Source organism: Barbus barbus, assembly GCF_936440315.1.
Source record: "Barbus barbus genome assembly, chromosome: 9".
NCBI classification, from domain to species: domain Eukaryota; kingdom Metazoa; phylum Chordata; class Actinopteri; order Cypriniformes; family Cyprinidae; genus Barbus; species Barbus barbus.
The window spans coordinates 4,724,285-4,744,085 of record NC_136737.1 but is presented as its reverse complement, the minus strand read 5'-3'; the positions used below and the strand labels follow the sequence as shown (position 1 = coordinate 4,744,085).

Below are 19,801 nucleotides of genomic sequence, written 5' to 3'. Positions count from 1 at the left end.
TCTGCACTGACTACTGTGGTCCTGTTTGCATCATAGAACGCTAGTGCTGGTGCTGTGTTCAACATGCTCTTGACCCTGTTAAATGCCTGTGTCTGTGCTACACTCCAGGTCCATTCAGTGTCACCCTTCAACAGTTCAGTCATTGGATGAAGAACTGACGAGAGACCCGGGAGGAATTTGCCCAGGTAATTTATCATCCCTAAGATCTATCGCAGTTCAGTTAGATTCGTAGGGCAGGGGAGCTCAGTTATAGCTCTCACTTTGTTAGTGTCTGGACGGATCCCATCCTTTCCAATGACATGCCATTCATTAAACAAATCTATTGTATAACTTAGACAACTGTGCCAGTTGTTTTGGCTACTTTTATGATATGTTTGGTGTGTTTGGATTCGTTTGGAATGCAGCATGAAACAGCACGGAATCCCATTCATTGTAATTGAATTTATACGTAGATTTAAATGACAACATTTTTTTGTTGTTCAGAAATGTGGTGGAAAACTGATGTTGTTAAAAAATGCAAAGAAAACAAATCTTATGACTGGTAGATGTCACATTTAGAGTTGGAAAACATAAAAATAAGACATCAAGTATATGTTCCCTTGTGTTACATAGCATTTCAAAGTATTCTAAAGTATTTAGATTATGTTACTAAACCTGAGTAATCTAACGGAATACATTACTGATTACTTTTTAAGCATGTATTTTGTAATCTGTAGTGAAATACATTTTAAAAGTAACCTTCCCAGCCCTGTATATATATATATATATATATATATATATGACATTCAAAAGTGCAAGACAAAATTCACTGCATTCAGACCTTCACAGATTAAACAGGTCAAAGTGAATGCTTTTATGAATATTTTGAATGTTTATGATTTGCGCTACAATATTGAATGCTTCAAAACAATAATCTACCAAGTCAAGTCACCTTTATTTATATAGTACTTTACAATACAAATTATTTTGAAACAGCTTTACACCAGGAAGATGATGCATTTTGGGTGTTGTTCAGCTGAAGCTGTTGTGGAAACAGTCTTCACCGTTGCAAAAATCACCAAAGCTTAGACTTTATTGGTGGAGATAATCTTGGTCGAGGGGCCAGTTCTCCTCTGGCAAACAAATGAACACTATATGGTTATGATTCAGCCTGCATCACAAATCAGATTGAGATCGGTAGCATTCAGAATATCTCATCCAGTTCCTGGGGGGAGTGAATGTCCAGCGCTCTCTCCACCCTCAATACCACGACTGAGGTGCCCTTGAGCAAGGCACCGAACCCCCAACTGCTCCCCGGGCGCCGCAGCATAAATGGCTGCCCACTGCTCCGGGTGTGTGTTCACGGTGTGTGTGTGTTCACTGCTGTGTGTGTGCACGTTGGATGGGTTAAATGCAGAGCACAAATTCCGAGTATGGGTCACCATACTTGGCAGTATGTCACTTCACTTCACTTCACTTCACTTCTGCTTTGAAGATCAGATTCATCACGCTGGTATGGAAACAAAGACATGAGTCTGTGCAGCTTGTCTGGTTCTTGTGGTCTTTGTGGAGGATCTGTTCTAATGGCTGACGTGTCGATGAGGTCTTCACATGCACTGTAAAAAAATGAAAAGTTGAGCCAATTTAAAAGTTTAAGGCAACCAACTTCAGCAGATTTTTTTGTTTTCTCAACTTATTTTTTTAGGAAATTTCTCAACTTTTTGTTGTATAAACTTAAAACGAGGAGTTGAGAAAACTCAAAAATCTGCTGAAGCTGGTTGCCTTAAACTTTTAAGTTTGTCCAACTTTTATTTGATTTTTTTTACAGTGTGGGATGATCGTCACGAGGTTGTGTATAGGTTCACCATCTGGTTTGGATCCAGCTGTCTGTAACCATGGGATAAGTGTAGATGTTATACTTCTTAGGAAGCAAGTACATCAGATGCTGTGGGAAGTGTTTCTAGTTCCGGTTGATCTAATTTATGCAGCCATACAATTTGAATTATTGAAATGTGATAATGTGTTATGTGTGTGCAAAGTTAAAGAGATGTTTTTATCAGTCTAGATTAGAATAGGGTTAGTAGTCACTCTTCTGCCATAAATCGATTTGCATATGGCTGTTTGTTTTATAGCTATTAGAGTTATAGATATGGATACTTTTCTTACAAAAACCCATCACTTCAGAAGGCCTTACGTGGATCACATTCATTATGGATGAATGCACTTTTCTGGGCCTCAAAATCCAACACCCCATTCACTGCCATCATAAAGCTTGGAAGAGCAAGGATATACAGTGGTGTGAAAAAGTGTTGGCCCCCTTCCTAATTTTTTTATTTTATTGCATGTTTGTCACACTTTAATGTTTCAGATCATCAAACAAATTTAAATATTAATCAAAGATAACACAAGTAAACACAATATGCAGTTTTTAAATGAAGGGTTTTTTATGAAGGGAAACAAAATCCAAACCCACATGACCCTGTGTGAAAAAAGTGTGTGTGGACTGACGAGACAAAAGTTGAACTTTTTGGAAGGTGTGTGTCCCATTACATCTGGCGTAAAAGTAACACAGCATTTCAGAAAAAGAACATCATACCAACAGTAAAATATGGTGGTGGTAGTGTGATGGTCTGGGGCTGTTTTGCTGCTTCAGGACCTGGAAGACTTGCTGTGATAAATGGAACCATGAATTCAGCTGTCTACCAAAAAATCCTGAAGGACAATGTCAGGCCATCTGTTCGTAACCTCAAGCTGAAGCGAACTTGGACAATGATCCAAAACACACCAGCAAATCCACCTCTGAATGGCTGAAGAAAAACAAAATGAAGACTTTGGAGTGGCCTAGTCAAAGTCCTGACCTGAATCCTATTGAGATGCTGTGGCATGACCTTAAAAAGGCGGTTCATGCTCGAAAACCCTCCAATGTGGCTGAATTACAACAATACTGCCAAGATGAGTGGCCAAAATTCCTCCACAGCGCTGTAACAGACTCATTGCAAGTTATCGCAAACGCTTGATTGCAGTTGTTGCTGCTAAGGGTGGCCCAACCAGTTATTAGGTTTAGGGACAAGCACTTTTTCACACAGGGCCATGTGGGTTTGGATTTTGTTTTCCCTTCATAATAAAAACAAAATTCAAAAACTGCATGTTGTGTTTACTTGTATAATTGTTGATTAATATTTAAACTTGTTTGATGATCTGAAACATTAAAGTGTGACAAACATGCAAAAAAAAAAAAAAATCAGGAAGAGGGCCAACACTTTTTCACACCACTGTATATTTTATTAATATTAAAATTTTTTAAAACAAAATTTGGTGATTGTCTGAAAGAAGATGGCGCCTAGGATGGCTTGAGGGTGAGTAAATCATGGGATAATTTTAATTTCTAGGTGAACTACCCCTTTAACATCATTACCAAATTAATGCATATAATTGACAGCCTTAACTCTTTTCCCCCATTGATGAGATATCTCGTCAATTAAGAGACAATGCTTCCCTGCCATTGACGAGTTTTTACGGCAATCCGTCTTCTAGGTATATTACGGTAAGGAAAGCCCTAGCACATGTCCTGAATGAGTTACGGGACTTCCGGGTCTGAATACAAGACCATCGGCATTAATGGAAAGATCAGAGAAAATGTAGATCATATATATGTAGTTTTGACCATTTTGAATCTGATCGGGATGAAGTAGTCAGTGAGAGAGATGCCTTTACAGACACAGACACATCTCTAGTTATGTATGGACCGATAACCCGTCAATCTGAATATGTGTGTGTGTGTATGTGTGCGTGATGATATATATATCTATATGTGTGTGTGTGTGTATGTACAGTATGTATATGTATGTATGTAGCCTATATGTGTTTATTTGTGTGTATAAACGTGTGTCTGTGTCTGTCTGTTCTGTTTATTGAATGCAATTTCAGTTATTCATATAATTATTCACAGGTGAAAGAATATGACATTTGAATGTATTTTGCTTGGAAATGCACTACTTTAATAAAAATGCATTTTTCAAAAATTTTTTTTGTTCAAAATGTTGTATTTCTGATGAAACCTATGTGCATTCAAGTGGTGATAAAACATGAACACATGAAGATAGTAGTAGTTTTTTTTTTTATTAAAAGCAGAGGCTTGGTTCTTTATTTTGATATATAACATGTTCATATATTCATAGCAGAAAATATTCTGAGGGCCGTCAAATTTAGGTGAAAATCCTCAAAAATGCTGGCGGTGGCTGGCAACTTAAAAAAAAGAAAAACGCTGGCGGGGAAAGAGTTAATTGGAATATTCATATAACTGATATGTATAGCATCACACCACATATTATTGCCTTTCTACCTCCAGCCTAAAGGAATGATGTATATGCATGGTTAATGCTAAGTGGATATCGTATTTTACTTGCCTGTAAATTTGATTGTGAGGTTGTGCAAGACATGAAGACACTTTTTTTCACTTACAAGTCTGTCCAGATCAAACCACATCTCTAAAGGAAGCCAACCGCAGCAGTTTCAGTTTGACTCAGAAGATGAGCTGCAAGAATAGCAATGTGACACAGAAGATAGTATTAACTTTTTGTTGTGTTTTACCATACACAATAACACAATAGAGCAACTACTTTTGAAAAAAGCTCAATATTAAATAATAAAATGAAAAATGTTTTAAGTCTTAATAAGTGTAGAAGAGCACTTATGTAACTATAAATAATTTGTAAAGTGCCTGTAAAGCGCCCACAAGGGTTAAACTCTGTCGTGGGAGGATTCACACATCAGCTCAAGTGCTTCCAGCAGATAGTTTCATTACATCAGACTTATCAGAAAATGTTTCATGTTTTTGCTTTGTTATGTTTGTGCTGGTGGCGTCTGACTGGTAAGACGTAAATATATTATGTAAATGACTGAGTAGCTTCATACACTGAAGATACATCTCTCAGAAGCTTTAATCTGTGTAACATCTGTTTGTTCATCAGGTGTGTTTAGTGAGTCGGTGTCAGTGATGGAGGGAGATTCAGTCACTTTATACACTGATCTTACTGAAATATCTGAAGGTGATGACATACTGTGGAAATATGGAGTTGAAAACTCTCTCATAGCTAAAATTAAAAAAAGAAGAAAATCTTCTCCACATGGCATTACTGATGGGAGATTCAGAGACAGACTGAAGCTGGACGGTAAAACTGGATCTCTGACCATCACAGACATCACAACTGAACATGCTGGAGTTTATCACCTAGAGATAACTGGAGCGAATCTGTCATTGAAAACATTCAATGTTTCCGTCTATGGTGAGTAGAGACGTCATTTGTCCTGTCCTTCTTGACTTATTAAAGGAATATTCAGTACAACTTAAGCTCAATCAACAGCATTTGTGGCATATTGCTGATTACCAAAAACATATATTAAAAACTTAATGATTTTGTAACCTGTGTTACATCTTTCAGGATTCATTGATGAATAAAAAAACAAAAACAAACAGCTGTTATTTCACATAGACTTTTTTGTGACAATATACACTACTGTTCAAAAGTTTGGGTTCAGTATTTTTTTCTTTCTTTTTATGAAAGAAATTAAAGCGTTTATTCAGCAAGATGCATTAAATTGCTAAAACATGATAGCAACGACTTATACTGTTAGAAAAGATTTCTATTTTGAATAAATGCTGCTCTTTTTAACTTTTTATTCATCACTGAATCCTGAAAAGTGTATCACAGGTTACAAAAAAATATTAAGCACTGATAATAACTGAGTATCATCAAATAGGCATATTATGATGATTTCTGAAGGATCATGTGACACTGAAGACTGGAGTAATGGCTGATCAAAAATCAGCTTTGTGTCAGAAACCACGGTGCTACATAAATACACACATGCAACAATGAAGTAAAAAACACTATAAACCTATACAAAAAAACACTATAAACTTATAACTATAAGTATACTATATATAAATATTTACCCTATACAAACTAAAAAAAATAGAAGATAAAAAATACAAACTATACGAATGCTTCACAAATACTGTACATGTGCAAAGAGAGACATTTGAGTCAGCAGCTGGTTGGGGAACAGTGCAGGATGATTTGTAGTGCATGAGCATGTAAACATACATATATTGCATGAGTCTTTTATGGGATTGTGTTCACGCAGCAGTGTGTGTAAAGTGTCTAGTGCACATAGAGGAGAGTGTGTTACTGCAGGTGGTTTGTACAGGCCCACTCACCTGTGGGTAGCACACTTCGAATTGCACAAAAAAGTACCATACACTTTTTTTATTTGGTGTGGTAAGGTTTGGGGTGGGGGGTGTCCCATGTTTCAGGAAGCAGGATGTTTCATGGGGTGTCAGAGGGGGGCGGTTTGAGGTGGTTTGAGTTCAGGGCTCTCTCAGCCTGGGGGAAAAAGCTGTTGAGCAGTCTGGCGGAGCGGGCTCTGATGCTCCGGTACCGTCTTCCTGATGGTAGGAGCTGGAAGAGACTGTGGGAGGGATGGGTGGAGTCCTTCACGATGCTGTTGGTTTTGCTGGAGCATCGTGTAAGGAAGATGTCCAGGATGGAGGGGAGAGGGGCACCGATGATCTTTGCAGCTGTGTTCACTGTCCGCTGGAGGGTCTTGCAGTCAGCAGCACTGCAGTTCCCGTACCAGACAGTGATGCAGCTGGTCAGCACACTCTCAATGGTGCCTCTGTAGAATGTGGTGAGGATGCGTGGAGGGAGACTTGTTCTTTTCAGCTTTTTATTCTCTCATGTTTTCAGCTCGTCTGCCTGTTCCTGTCATCAGCAGTAACTCTTCACAATGTTCTTCGTCATCTTCATCATCATCATCATCACAGCAGAATTGTTCATTGTTGTGTTCAGTGGTGAATGTGGGTCATGTGACTCTCTCCTGGTACAAAGGAAACAGTTTATTGTCCAGCATCAGTGTGTCTGATCTCAGCATCAGTCTCTCTCTACCTCTGGAGGTGGAATATCAGGATAAAAACACCTACAGCTGTGTGCTCAACAATCCCATCAGCAACCAGATGAGACATCTGGACATCAGTCAACTCTGTCACTCTTGTGCCGGTACAGCATCGATATAACATCGATATAATGTGTTTATTTACTGAGCTGATCTCTGTCTCCTGTTGTAGACATGACTGAGAGATTTACTTACATGCATGACTGTCTGTCTTTTATTCTTCTCCAGTTCCTCTGATAGTGCTGATCTCTGCTGCTGCTGCTGCTGGATCTCTGTTGATTATAGTTGCAGTCGTGATCTTCTGCATCTGCAGGAAATGTAAAAAAACAGGTCTGGAGATAAAAAAAAAAAAAAGAATTTACGCAAATTTCAAAATAATTATCTGTTGTAAAGCACAAATTTTTATATAAGACTGAACTTTGTTTTAACATGTATTTGATTATCGGTAATGCAGTCCAGACCCAGGAGAAAAACACAACTGGTTCAGCATTGTGTAAAACAACAACACAAAAAACGGTAAGATCATTTTGACTGTTTATTTGACTGTTAGTTTGAATTAAGTTTTGTGTGCAATAGCATCAGATGGTCAGTGAAGAGATGGTCAGCTTTGATTATTATCGAGTAACATGTACATGATTGTATGCTACTTAAACAAAGTATATGCACATATATGTACTATTTCAATTCTCTATCCCACCTCTCCCGCATATATTTGGAAAATTAAAATAATTATATATAGGCCTATTCATTCTGGAAATCAAGTGTGCTAGAGACGCACTGCCTGGTAACGAGACAGTGCTGCCAGATTGGAAATGTCCATGTATTGTACCAGAAGCTCAAAATTAGTCCTGTTGTATTTGGAAGTAAACTACTGTACATGAGTCAAACCTACACAATACAGCTATTTATCTAGACCAGCAACCTTTTGACAGAAACTGTAAATTACCACAATAGACAACTTACCGTACCTTAGTAGCCTACCTATTGCTAAATTTAATTATAATAATAATTTATAATAATAATTACTTACATTTATATAGCGCTTTTCTGGGTACTCAAAGCACTTTACATAGAAGGGGGGGAATCTCCTCAACCACCACCAGTGTGCAGCATCCACCTGGATGATGCGACGGCAGCCATATTGCGCCAGAATGCCCACCACACACCATCTTACTGGTGGAGAGGAGACAGAGTGATGAAGCCAATTAGTGTAGGGGGATGATTAGGAGGCCATGATGGTCAGAGGCCAGGGATTTGGCCAGGATGCCAGGGTTACACCCCTACTCTTTTTGGAAGGACATCCTGGGATTTTTAATGACCACAGAGAGTCAGGACCTCGGTTTAACATCTCATCCGAAGGACGGTGCTTTTTTACAGTATAGTGTCCCCCTCACTATACTGGGGCGTTAGGACCCACACAGACTGCAGGGTGAGCACCCCCTGCTGGCCTCACTAACACCTCTTCCAACAGCAACCTAGTTTTCCCAGGAGGTCTCCCATCCAGGTACTGACCAGGCTCAACCCTGCTTAGCTTCAGTGGGCAACCAGTCTTGGGCTGCAGGGTGATATGGCTGCTAATTTGGAAACACTGACCTAAGCACGGCAAGAGCTTTAACTTGTGCTCGTGAGAGAGTCATTGAGTCATCAGAGTCACAATGATTAGCCAAGAAGACGTAACGTGAGATGAGAGACATGCATAATACCATGTTCTCCTCACAATTAGCTGCAAACATAGGCTCAACAGCTAGATCAATGAGTAGAAGCCCTATTACAACCATCATTTGAAGTTTCATAAAATTCTGAAATGATTGTACATTATGGGATTTTTTTCGTTATTGATTGTACATCGTCCAAAGGTCAAACTTATCATACAACTACAATGATTATATGTCTGGCATCACTGTAACAAGATGCGTTTTCGGTGATCCGATCAGCTGTTTACATTACTGTTTACAACTGGTGTTAACATACGTTTCAACTGCGATTTATCAACTGCTTATTACTTTGTCACTTTGTTACTTTGTCGGTGCACAAATACTATTGAATGAACTCATGTCACGTTGCTTACCGCGAATTAAGATAACATTATTATTATATTTGATATTAGATCGTCTATAATAATAATAGTTTACTCGCCGTAATAATCCTCCATGAGTTCTATTGACAGTCTGCCCTGTCACCGCTATCATTGCACCTTTTTTGAAAGTGAATGGAAACTGTAAATCTCCAACTTTCTGCATAACACAGGAAGCAAGAGTGATAAATCTTTATATCGGGTTATAACAGTAGACTTCCGTGTTTATCGTGGTCGGAGAGACATGATGAGAAAGTGGTGCCTTTAGACGCTTATCCGTTTTTAATCGTGTTGTTTTATTTACCTCAGAGAACAGATTTCTTAACTTCTTATGTTTGGGTGCGTTAACAACATCTGACTCGCTGGTATTGTTTATTTGGCGACTGTGAAAAACTGTGATGTTGGTATCAGCCTCCTAGTGACCGTGGCAGGAACAGCTTCTAGAAAAAATATTGACAACACATTGGCTTTTTTCCCAAAAATGAAAAACCAGTCACAGAATTTATTTCACAGGAACTTTTATACGCTCTTGTAAAGGTTGGTCTGCAGTTAGTATTCAATCTGAATTTGAAGAAAATTTAATTAAATGTGTGTGTGAAACTGTTGCATTAGGTTCCTCACTGACTGTATTTTGATTTTTTTTCTTTGCAGAAATCAAAGAAGGAGCCTGTGTATGGAAATGTCACCAAAACAAGATGATCAAAACAGAATGTCCTAGAGAGCTCATATAGGCCCTGCCTCACACCTTCATATTTATTCCCTGACATTTGTTTATTCTCTGTATATTTTTGCATGCACGCTCCTAAAGAAGACTATTTAAGTTGTAAATTGTATTCAGTGTTGGGAAGATTACTTTGGAAATGTAGCAGGCTACAAATTACAAATGTAATAAGTAGTGTAATTATTTCAATTACTTTAAAAAAAAGTAATTTAACTGATTATATTTGGTTACTTTTATAATGTTTTCAACTGTTAATAATTTTCAAATATTTAAAGCAGGCAGGGTTAACCTTACAGGACTTAACACTGATTAACAGAAAACTGAGAAATTCAGCACAAGGACATCATCGCTCTCTAGTGTCCAAAGCAAGAAATCACATTAGCACTACTTTTACAGTATAGAGTGCACTATAAATACTGTAGATGTTGCTGTTTTCATAGTGACTGTGCTGATGTTTATAATAATATGCAATAATAAGATCAACAAACTCAATTAAACACAGATTACTTTGGTTTATTAGAATGGAATGTCTTTATACTGTCATTGCTTTTCGAGTGGCGCCATCTGGTGTGTTTTAAATAAAAACAGCAGTACAGCACTATGCAACATGAGACTGAAAGTGTCATGTGACATAATACATAATGTGACAATTGTGTCACCAAACTTTGGTGTGCATGTGAAGGTGATAGAGATGATCTTCCTTATGCATATGCAGATCTTCCGACATATACTTCACTTTTTACTCGAGAGACAGCGTACAGTGCGAGTGACACAGATGGATCCTGGATCGATTCTGAGCATAGTTTTCAACAGCAGATGGCACCCTAGGCTAGTTTTTAAACCACAGCGTTTGGCTAGTGGTTAAATGTATTTGTACCTCGGCTCAGAATGCTTTAATGTAAACACAGCACACTGTGAACACCCTTTGTCACGGGACGTGGTTGGAGTAATAAAAGCACGAAGAAGGAGTAGATGAAAGGAGTCTTTAATAAGCTTCAACACACGGATTTCCATTTAATAACATTAAACCGAGACAAAGAAACTGAAGGCTTATAAAGAACAGGAAAACCAAAGGAGCAAACGAGATGATTAATTAACACAGGTGATCAGAATGAATGAAGATTAACTAATAAGAATAGGAACTAAACCAAATAAGGACAAAGAGGAACTCAAACACGTGACACCCTTGTAATTCACTTCAACCTTTTCAAACTTTATGAATGATTATTTGAGGTTCAAGTGGTGAGTGTGTAAGGAACTGGAAGCAAGCAGAGTATGGCTGTTTCTAAAGCACGATATTCCAAATACATCGCGATTCTCGATGTATTTGGAAAATTGCAGAATCGATGCAGAATCATTTCTCGATTTGCAATGCATCAATTTATTGTTGCAGCCCTATGGCCAGCGCAAACTGTCTCTTGGCATTAAAATAGCAGCTACTGCCAGGTTTTACTAAAGACGCGCATTGACAAATTAGCTCTGAAAAGGCATAGACATGGTTATTTTTGCACCTGATCTTATTGAATATGCATTTGTAGGAGTTTCCCTTTCCAGACACAAAATTTATGGGAGAAGAGTATTCAAATGAATCATGCAATGAGATTTACTAACGTTTGTGCTCGTTAAATTACTGGTATTTGCGCCTTTATTTAACTACCCCAAAAAAGCATGTCTTAAACTATTTTGCACTTGAAATGGCTGCAATTATTGTTGCTAAAGTAGGCACCGCAGAGAACAGAGCGCCCGTGGTAGAAGGGAGAGGATGTTTACACATGTATTCATTTATTTGGGATGCCAGAAGAACACATTATCCAAACATATAGTTTGCCGAGTCATGTTATTTTCAATTTGCCTCAGACGACTTGGAACCCCCAAATAAGAGTCACACAATAGGTCTATGAAAACTTCTTGCAACCTTCATTTTTGGCCTCCAGAACTACGCTAATTTGCGCTGCACTTGGTATGTTGCATTGGTCAATATGTAAATGAGATGTTGCATCTGTGTTCTTTAATTTGTGCAATGTTACTAAAATTGGGATATTGGGGCCTAACATGTCCCAAGAAAACATCACCCACAGCATAACACCGCCACCGCTGCTGGCCTGTGTCCACCCAACAGTGCATCCAGATGCCTTAGCCTCTGTCGGTAATTGGTGGAGAAATCTTGATTCATCAGACTAGGCCACTTTCTTTCAATCTTTTGATCTTAGGCCCATTCAATGCATTGATGGAGATAACGTGCAGTTAGTAAGAATTGGACCCTAAACTAAAATGTGACCAATAATGTTTTTTTTTTTTCCAGTAGATTAAAGAGTCTAAAACACGGTAAATAGTAGCAGCACAGGAAGAAACTCTTCACCTACAAACTAAACTCTCATGCTCTGAATGCCCAGTGTCACTGACATATGTTTGTCTACCCAAGGGTCAAACCACATTTAGAAAACTAACCACATGTTTCAGTTTGACTCAGAAAATAAACCTCAGTAAAACTGGCACTGTGAGATCGTAACACGGTTTTACATTTGTTCTTTGATTTTTCCATTCATTACATTTACATTTATGCATTTAGCAGACGCTTTTATCCAAAGCGAGTTACATTGCATTCAAGTTACAGTTTTTGGCGTTGTTAGCGCCATGCTCTACTATTTGAGCTACAGGAAAGCTCAAATAGCATTCACTATATTTAGAATAAATATACATAATTTTAAAATCACTATGTTCCATTTAACCATGAAATCAAGTTCATTCACAATGTTCACACAATGTTCTTCTACTTTTAGTCATTTGAAACAGTCAGGTAGCTACACTCTCAGAAGAAAAGTTGTCACTGTGAACATATGAAACATTAACCTTTTGATAAAAATTAAGCATACTTTTTTAATAAAGGCTACATGAATTATAACATATCATATGCAGTGTTGGGCAGTAACTAGAAAAGCATTACAGTAATATTAGCAGTAGTGTAACTAATTACTAATCAAATTTATATTATAGTGACCATCAAAAAAATATCTAGTTACTTTTTTTGTCACAATCGCTAATGATTTGAAATTGAAAAAAAATCTAACTTAGGACGATTCCAAGGGCCTGATGATGGAGGAGGATGTGAGTGAATATACTGGGGCCCGAGTTAATATGCTGTTCAGGGGGCCCAGAAACCACAGCGGAGCCCCAGACTGTTGGCTGGGAGTAATAAGTAATAATATTACTTTTGAAATGAGTTAATGAGTAATATATTAAATTTTTTGAGTAAGGAGCCCAGCACTGCAGGATGTGAACTAGTAGTGTCGAACGCTGTCAGGGGAGGATTCACACAACACTTTAACAGTTCTGCTGTTAGATCACACACTGAACCACTGAAGAAAATGTTTCACAAGTTTGTCTTGTTCTGTTTGTGCTGCTGGAGTCAGAGTGGTAAGTTTCTCAATTATTTTTATTTTTTAGAGAAATAAAGTTACTGTTCAAATGATCTTATTCTCATTTCCTGTTAGTGAATGTAAATGTTCAGAAAGTTGAGCTGCTTTCAAATATCAGGCTTTTTTTGTCTTTTTAAAAACACATTTATTAAAAATTTTAATAATTGTGACCCTGGAGGACAAAACCAGTCTTAAATCGCTGGGGTATATTTGTAGCAATAGCCAAAAATACATTGTATGGGTCAAAATTATAGATTTTTCTTTTATTCCAAAAATCATTAGGACACTACCGTAAATATATCAAAACTTAATTTTTTGATTAGTAATATGCATTGCTAAGAACTTCATTTGGACAGCTTTAAAGGCGATTTTCTGAATATTTCGAATTTTTTGCACCCTCAGATTCCAGATTTTCAAATAGTTGTATCTCGGCCAAATATTGTTATATAACAAACCACATATCAATGGAACGCTTATTTATTCAGCTTTCATATGTATAAATCTCAATTTCCAAAAATGACCCTTATGACTGGTTTTGTGGTCCAGGGTCACAAATATACATATTTAAAAATACTTCAGCAGTGATCATAAACATCTACAAATGTCATGAAAAAGATTACTCAAAAATGGGGAAGGAACCTTATAGTCCATAAGAGACTATCCAGTGATCTAATGATCTAAATCTCTCATTTAAGATATCCAGCACAATTAAAACTGTACTTTCAATCTGCAATAATTATCATGTAGTTATTGCCGATACATAATAAAACTTTAAACATCGATTATCCTCTACATTTTAAAACAAATTTAACACTAAGGATGTGACACACCAATAAGGAATAATCTTAAATCTAGTTTATCTAATAAATCTGTGGCACCAAAATGAGTACACTTACATTTAAACCACCATTTCGGTCCTAGTTTAATTAAATAAACTTAACTCTTTTACTGACTGATGTAAACTCTTTATTCACTCTTTATAGATTTATTTGCCAAGTGTGAGCAAAAACACAGAAGGAATTTGTTGAGCTTTTTCAGGTGTTCTTCGTACATGCATACATATACGTATGATATGAGAAAAAAAAGGATATTTAAATAGTAAGACTAAAGGGGGGGAAAAAATAATAATAATAATAATAATGTGGTCCATCTGGAACAGAAAGAATTATGTACAGATTTGTGCATTATGTACTGTACATAAATATGTGTTTAATCCGCTTCTTTGTCTGCTTGATTCTAACAGTCTCTCTATTACGGTAACAGTTAGCCGTTTACAATAGCTGTTTTTACAATAGCTGATTTCAGGCTTCATAAGGGAGCTTTAATCTGTGTAAAATCTGTTTATTCATCAGGTGTGTTTGGTGAATCAGTGTCAGTGAGAGAGGGAGATTCTGTTACTTTAAAAACTGTAACTGAAATATGTGAAGGCGATGACATACTGTGGAAATACGGAGCTGGAAACTCTCAAATAGCTAAAATGAAGAAAAAGAAGGAAATCCTCTCCATATATAATGATACTGATGGGAGATTCGGAGACAGACTGAAGCTGGACAATCAAACTGGATCTCTGACCATCACAGACATCACAACTGAACACGCTGGAGTATATCAAGTAGAGATAACTGGAGCGAATCTAACATCAAAAACATTCAATGTTTCTGTCTATGGTGAGTAGAGATCATTTGTCAAAATGTTCACATATTCTATTTACACAGTACATAGCTTATTCATTTTATATGTTGAGATGGCAGATACATTCAGCGACTGTTAAAACACTAAACACTTGATTATTATTACAATTCACAGCATTGAAAATAAGCTAACTTTTGTATTCATATTCCTCTTACTGTCTCATATTTCCAGCTCGTCTGCCCGTTCCTGTCATCAGCAGAGTCTGTTCTTCATCATCATCATCATCATCACATTGTTCATTGTTGTGTTCGGTGGTGAATGTGAGTCATGTGACTCTCTCCTGGTACAAAGGAAACAGTTTATTGTCCAGCATCAGTGTGTCTGATCTCAGCATCAGTCTCTCTCTACCTCTGGAGGTGGAATATCAGGATAAAAACACCTACAGCTGTGTGCTCAACAATCCCATCAGCACCCAGACTCAACATCTGGACATCAGTCAACTCTGTCACACATGTTCAGGTACAGCAGCGCTGACGTATGTGTTCATTTACTGACCTGATCTCTGTCTATTGTTGTAGATCAGACAGATTCAACCACTTACATTAATGACTGTCTCTCTTTTACTCTCCTTCATATCCTCCAGACTCTGTTTCTCTGATAGTGTTGATCTCTGCTGCTGGATCTCTGTTGATTGTAGCAGCAATCGTGATCTTCTGCATCTGCAGGAAACACAGAAAAACCGATCAAGAAGGCAAGTATTATCTTCTTTTAAACAAGTAAAATAAGAAATAATTCTTCAAAAATATGTTCTAAATATATTAGCTAACAGAAATGTTTACTTTTAATAATAAAAAAGCTCTGTCCATTTTATGAACTTAATCTTACATGTGTAAAGATGTGGCTGGTGCTCAAAAAGTGCTGATTAAATATAAAGAATTTAAATACTTTACTTTGTTAAACATCCCATTTGGGTTTGATTTATTTATAAATTAATGTGTGGTTTATGTGTCTCTCTATATGTAATGTTAAACAATATTTTAGAAACTCTTTGGGTGTGGAAAAAAGCTATAGGCCTAATGGCTAATTAAAACGGTTAATCGCATTTTGAAATCTTTGAGTGTTACTTTGGTGTTAACTTTGACAGCCCTAATAATACCACTGTGATAGGCTGTGACGAACCAGATCAAACTAAGACTGAGGTTGTGGTTTTAATGCATCTATTTGTGTTAAAACAGTTGAGACTTGTGAAGCAGAGATCACTTACGCTGAGACAGCATTCTACAAAAGAAGCGCACAGAAGTCGGTAAGACGGTTTATTGTTAATTTGTTGAGTATTTGTATAATTGGTTACACTTTTCAACAAGGTGTCATTTGTGAACATTAGTTAATGTATGAACAAATATGAAAAAAAACAATGAACAGTACATTTACTACAGCAGTTATTAATTTGTGTTAATGTTAATGAATAAAAAGCACAGTTGCTCATTGTTAGTTCACAGTGCATTAACTAATGTTAACAAACACAACTTTTGATTTTAATAATGCATTAGTAAATGTTGAAATTAATATTAACTATGATTAATAAATGCTGTGGAAGTATTGTTCATTCTCAGTTCATGTTACCTAAAGTAGTTACAAAAATGTTAACTAATGAAACTTTACTGTAAAGTGTTAACGTATAATTTTAACAGAGTCTGATGTATGTCACTGTGTACTTTTATATGTGTCTGTATAATATTTAAGTGCAGTTTTACCACATAAAAATACATAATAAACATAATTATGACAAAATTAGAAATTACGAGATTAAAAACTCAAAATTATAATTTAAAAAGATGAAAATCTCATATACAAAATTTAAATAAAGTAAAAAAAAAAACAGTTCAAAAAGTTAAAATGTTGAAATTAGGACATACTAATTTTGATTTGTAGACATCATAATCTGATTCACACATGTCATAATCTCATAAATTTGACTTTGTACGTCACTTTTTTTAGTATTATTATTTTTTTTTTATAATTTACCAGATCTTTTTTTTTCTTATTTGGCGCTTAGACTTTTTGTTGGGAAATGTATTTTCTCAGAATAATTGCTATATTGCTATATATTGCCACTGAATATATAACTATAATGTAATAACATAATGCAAGTACTGCATGCATAATATTGCGTGCACAAGATGCTGCAAAAGAGTCAAACACATCCATCTAATGCATATTTATATTTAAAAAAATTAAGAAAAAAAAAAAAAAAACACCACAAGTGGAATGCAAAAATGCATTCTCTCCCTTGTGAAACCCCCTTTATGCCGGCTGTGGGAGAGCACCCTTTTGCACTGTTACATTTATATATGTACCAGAAGAGTGAATTGCGGCTTGGTGTCGATTTATTCTTCCATACTGGAGTCTGGAATTGTAAAAAGGCCTCAGATAACGCCTTTTTTTCACCTGTCGATGTCCGCTCTTTCCATATATTGTGTGATAAGTTGATATTTTGATTATTTTGACAGGCCTAATGGGATTTCATAGTATAATGATCTATAGCATGAATCTCACACACAACTGCACCAAGTGTACTTGTTATTATTATTATTGCTATTAATATAACTATATTGTCTTATACATTTTTTTACAGAAAGTTGAAGAGGAGAGTCAAGTGGTATATGCACCAATCGTGATAAGATGATGATCAAACTTCAGTGTTGTTCTAAGTACAAATACACTCATTGTGAGATCATTTTCATTGGGAACCTCCTGCAACAACCTCAGACACTCTGGTCTATAAATGAGCATTTTCATTGCAGCATTTTCATGTTTGCAAAACAGATGCAAACTATCCGTCAAAAGGTGACAAAGTAAACGCTGCTGTGGTATTGATTATTTACATCTGTACAGAAATGTGGTTTGATCTGTGCATGAGAATGAGTCTACTGCTGTACGTCTGCATTTGATGCCAGTTCCTTAAGGTGTCTAAGGTGTCAATGGTGTCTGTTTGAGTGTGTATCTATGCAAGTGTGTGTCAGAGGTGTCAATAGCGTGACGGTGTGAGTGTCTGAGGTGTCTGTGATCAGCATGTCGTTGCAAAGATTTTTTTCATTTATGCTCACATGAAAACGTTGACTTCTGCTCTACAGGGAAGCCTCTTTACTTCAAAATGCTAAAATCATCACTGCTGATTTTGGACAAAAATATCTTAAATCAAACCGAGATATTAGTATGAAAAATATACTTTATGTGCATGATGATCTCTCTCTCCAGTGATCTGCAGTTAATCATTACTAAACTCACAGAACAAAAAAGGTACAAATGCTTTTATGTGCAGTGCATTTTCAAAAACTACACCTTTGTATCTTATTTACCCCTTAGGGTGCATGTTAGTACCTAAATGGGCAAAAAGGTAATGCACCAGTGAGAGCTTACACCTTTTTTACTGAGAGTGTAGTTTCAGTAGTTTATATTCTTTCTAAGCAGAATCTGTTTTATTTTTTCTGCCAGTGTCTGGGTCATATAAAGAATAAATGCAATGTATGATTTACAATTTATGTTTGATGGTGGTTAATCATTTGTTTAATTTGCATTAACTCTAATGAGAACAACTCTTTTTTTTCAATAACATAACAGGACTCCTGTCTATAGGTAAAACAATGGTTGAAGTTTAAAGTGTCAGATTAAGATCATAATCATCTCACCTTAAGTTTCCAATGATAATTGCACAGGTCAGACACAAATGGACTGCTCCACTCCTGCTCCAGTTTCAGCTCTGTAAAGCCACCTCAAGATCAGGGAACAAAACATGAGTGATGGGGTCAAGAAGTGTTATCCAGCTAATGATACAAACCACTTCTCTTTTTAATTTGAGTAGAAGAAGAGCAATAGCTACGTAAATGTGGTGTTAACTGGTAAATATTAGTACCTACGATAATGTTCTCTGAGTAGGTGGATGTTTACTGATATGATATAGTCTATATGTCATATTCTGGTCTGTATTTGTCTCGGGCCCTTCGTTCGTTGTGCCTCTGAGGGACTTTTCACCCGATTCATAAGTCTGGTCACTTTAAATAACAAGCACACCTTGGAATCATTCGTTTCTGGACGAAATACATCTGCGTTCATTACTATTGTAAGTAAAATGCCACAACGACGCTAACGTTACTTAGCCGATGCCGCCGGATTTATGGTGTCACACAAAACAGTCGTTCAGTCAATTAAAGAGCATCCAACATGATAATAAAACATTAATACACGTGTGCAGGGACACTAAATGACCCTCTCTGTTGTTTATAACACACCCGTAACACGAATACTAGCACTAGCATCCGTTACAAGATTTGTTGTTGTTGTTGTTTGTTTGTTTTGGACATGTTGTTTCGTTTTACATGACATCCCGCATCAATGTATGTGTCTCCACCTAACGTTTCTGTATTGAAAACCTAAAAACCGCCAGAAAAAGCAGATACACACACACACACACTCAGAAACGAAACTGAAACAGCGTTTGACCAATAGAGGAGTCGTTTTCTTCTTCTTGGGTTTATTGGCGGTTGGCAAACAACGAGCTGGCGCATTACCGCCACCAATTGGAGTGGACCAGAATCTCTCCTAGAAACAGCTGCTCATGCCTCACATCACACTCTCAGAACAAATGGTGCAAAAGCTGTTGCATGGATGAATAATCCATTAGATTTATCTTTCATTAAATTTAGTTTGACAAATCCAATTTTCTACTTGTTCATATTTGCCACAGTCAAATAACCATCAGTTACATTTTTAACAAATGTTTTCCAGATTGTTTTTGACCGTTAAGGCTTACAAGTCATACTGTAAAATGTGTAAACATGCGTAAAACGTGTGTAAACTAGTGTGCGTATTAACTAGTAGGGTGGTCAAACTTTGTCGTGGGAAGATTCAACCACCAGGTTCAGTATCAGCAGATAGTCTTTATCTGAGTTTTAGCTGAACTACTGAAGAAAATGTTTCACACAAAGCGTTCCTTTTGTTCTGTGTGTGTTGTCTGATTGGTAAGTT

At 36.7% G+C, this 19,801-nt stretch overlaps 1 protein-coding gene and 1 long non-coding RNA gene across 3 annotated transcripts; one reads left to right on the top strand and one right to left on the bottom strand.

Moving 5' to 3' along the window:
* Positions 1-916: 916 nt before the first annotated feature.
* On the bottom strand, positions 917-19,255 carry LOC306874975. The gene is made up of 7 exons (XR_013784677.1): positions 18,690-19,255; positions 18,466-18,536; positions 15,378-15,495; positions 7,129-7,240; positions 4,441-4,513; positions 1,462-1,595; positions 917-1,204 (listed from the first exon to the last, which is right to left on the bottom strand). It is a non-coding gene; the product is annotated as an uncharacterized lncRNA (long non-coding RNA).
* On the top strand, positions 4,750-10,697 carry LOC306874929 (SLAM family member 5-like). Of its 2 annotated transcripts, XM_079425264.1 has the most exons (6): positions 4,750-4,849; positions 4,950-5,264; positions 6,729-7,037; positions 7,162-7,263; positions 7,388-7,449; positions 9,659-10,697. In XM_079425264.1, the coding sequence occupies exons 1-6, from the start codon at positions 4,801-4,803 to the stop codon at positions 9,704-9,706; spliced, it is 885 nt and encodes a 294-aa protein (XP_079281390.1). In that variant the 5' UTR covers positions 4,750-4,800; the 3' UTR covers positions 9,707-10,697. The 2 variants fall into 2 exon arrangements, with proteins under 2 accessions (XP_079281390.1, XP_079281391.1); XM_079425265.1 differs by lacking the exons at positions 4,750-4,849; positions 4,950-5,264 and adding an exon at positions 6,358-6,633 and having other exon boundaries at positions 9,659-10,332.
* Positions 19,256-19,801: the final 546 nt, after the last annotated feature.

Excerpts from the sequence above, each read along its gene's own strand:
- LOC306874929 (XM_079425264.1), top strand. The coding sequence starts at position 4,801 with ATGTTTCATGTTTTTGCTTTGTTATGTTTGTGCTGGTGGCGTCTGACT. Across the intron at positions 7,038-7,161 it reads ACTCTGTCACTCTTGTGCCG|TTCCTCTGATAGTGCTGATC; the intron begins GTACAGCATCGA and ends ATTCTTCTCCAG. Across the intron at positions 7,264-7,387 it reads CAGGAAATGTAAAAAAACAG|TCCAGACCCAGGAGAAAAAC; the intron begins GTCTGGAGATAA and ends TCGGTAATGCAG.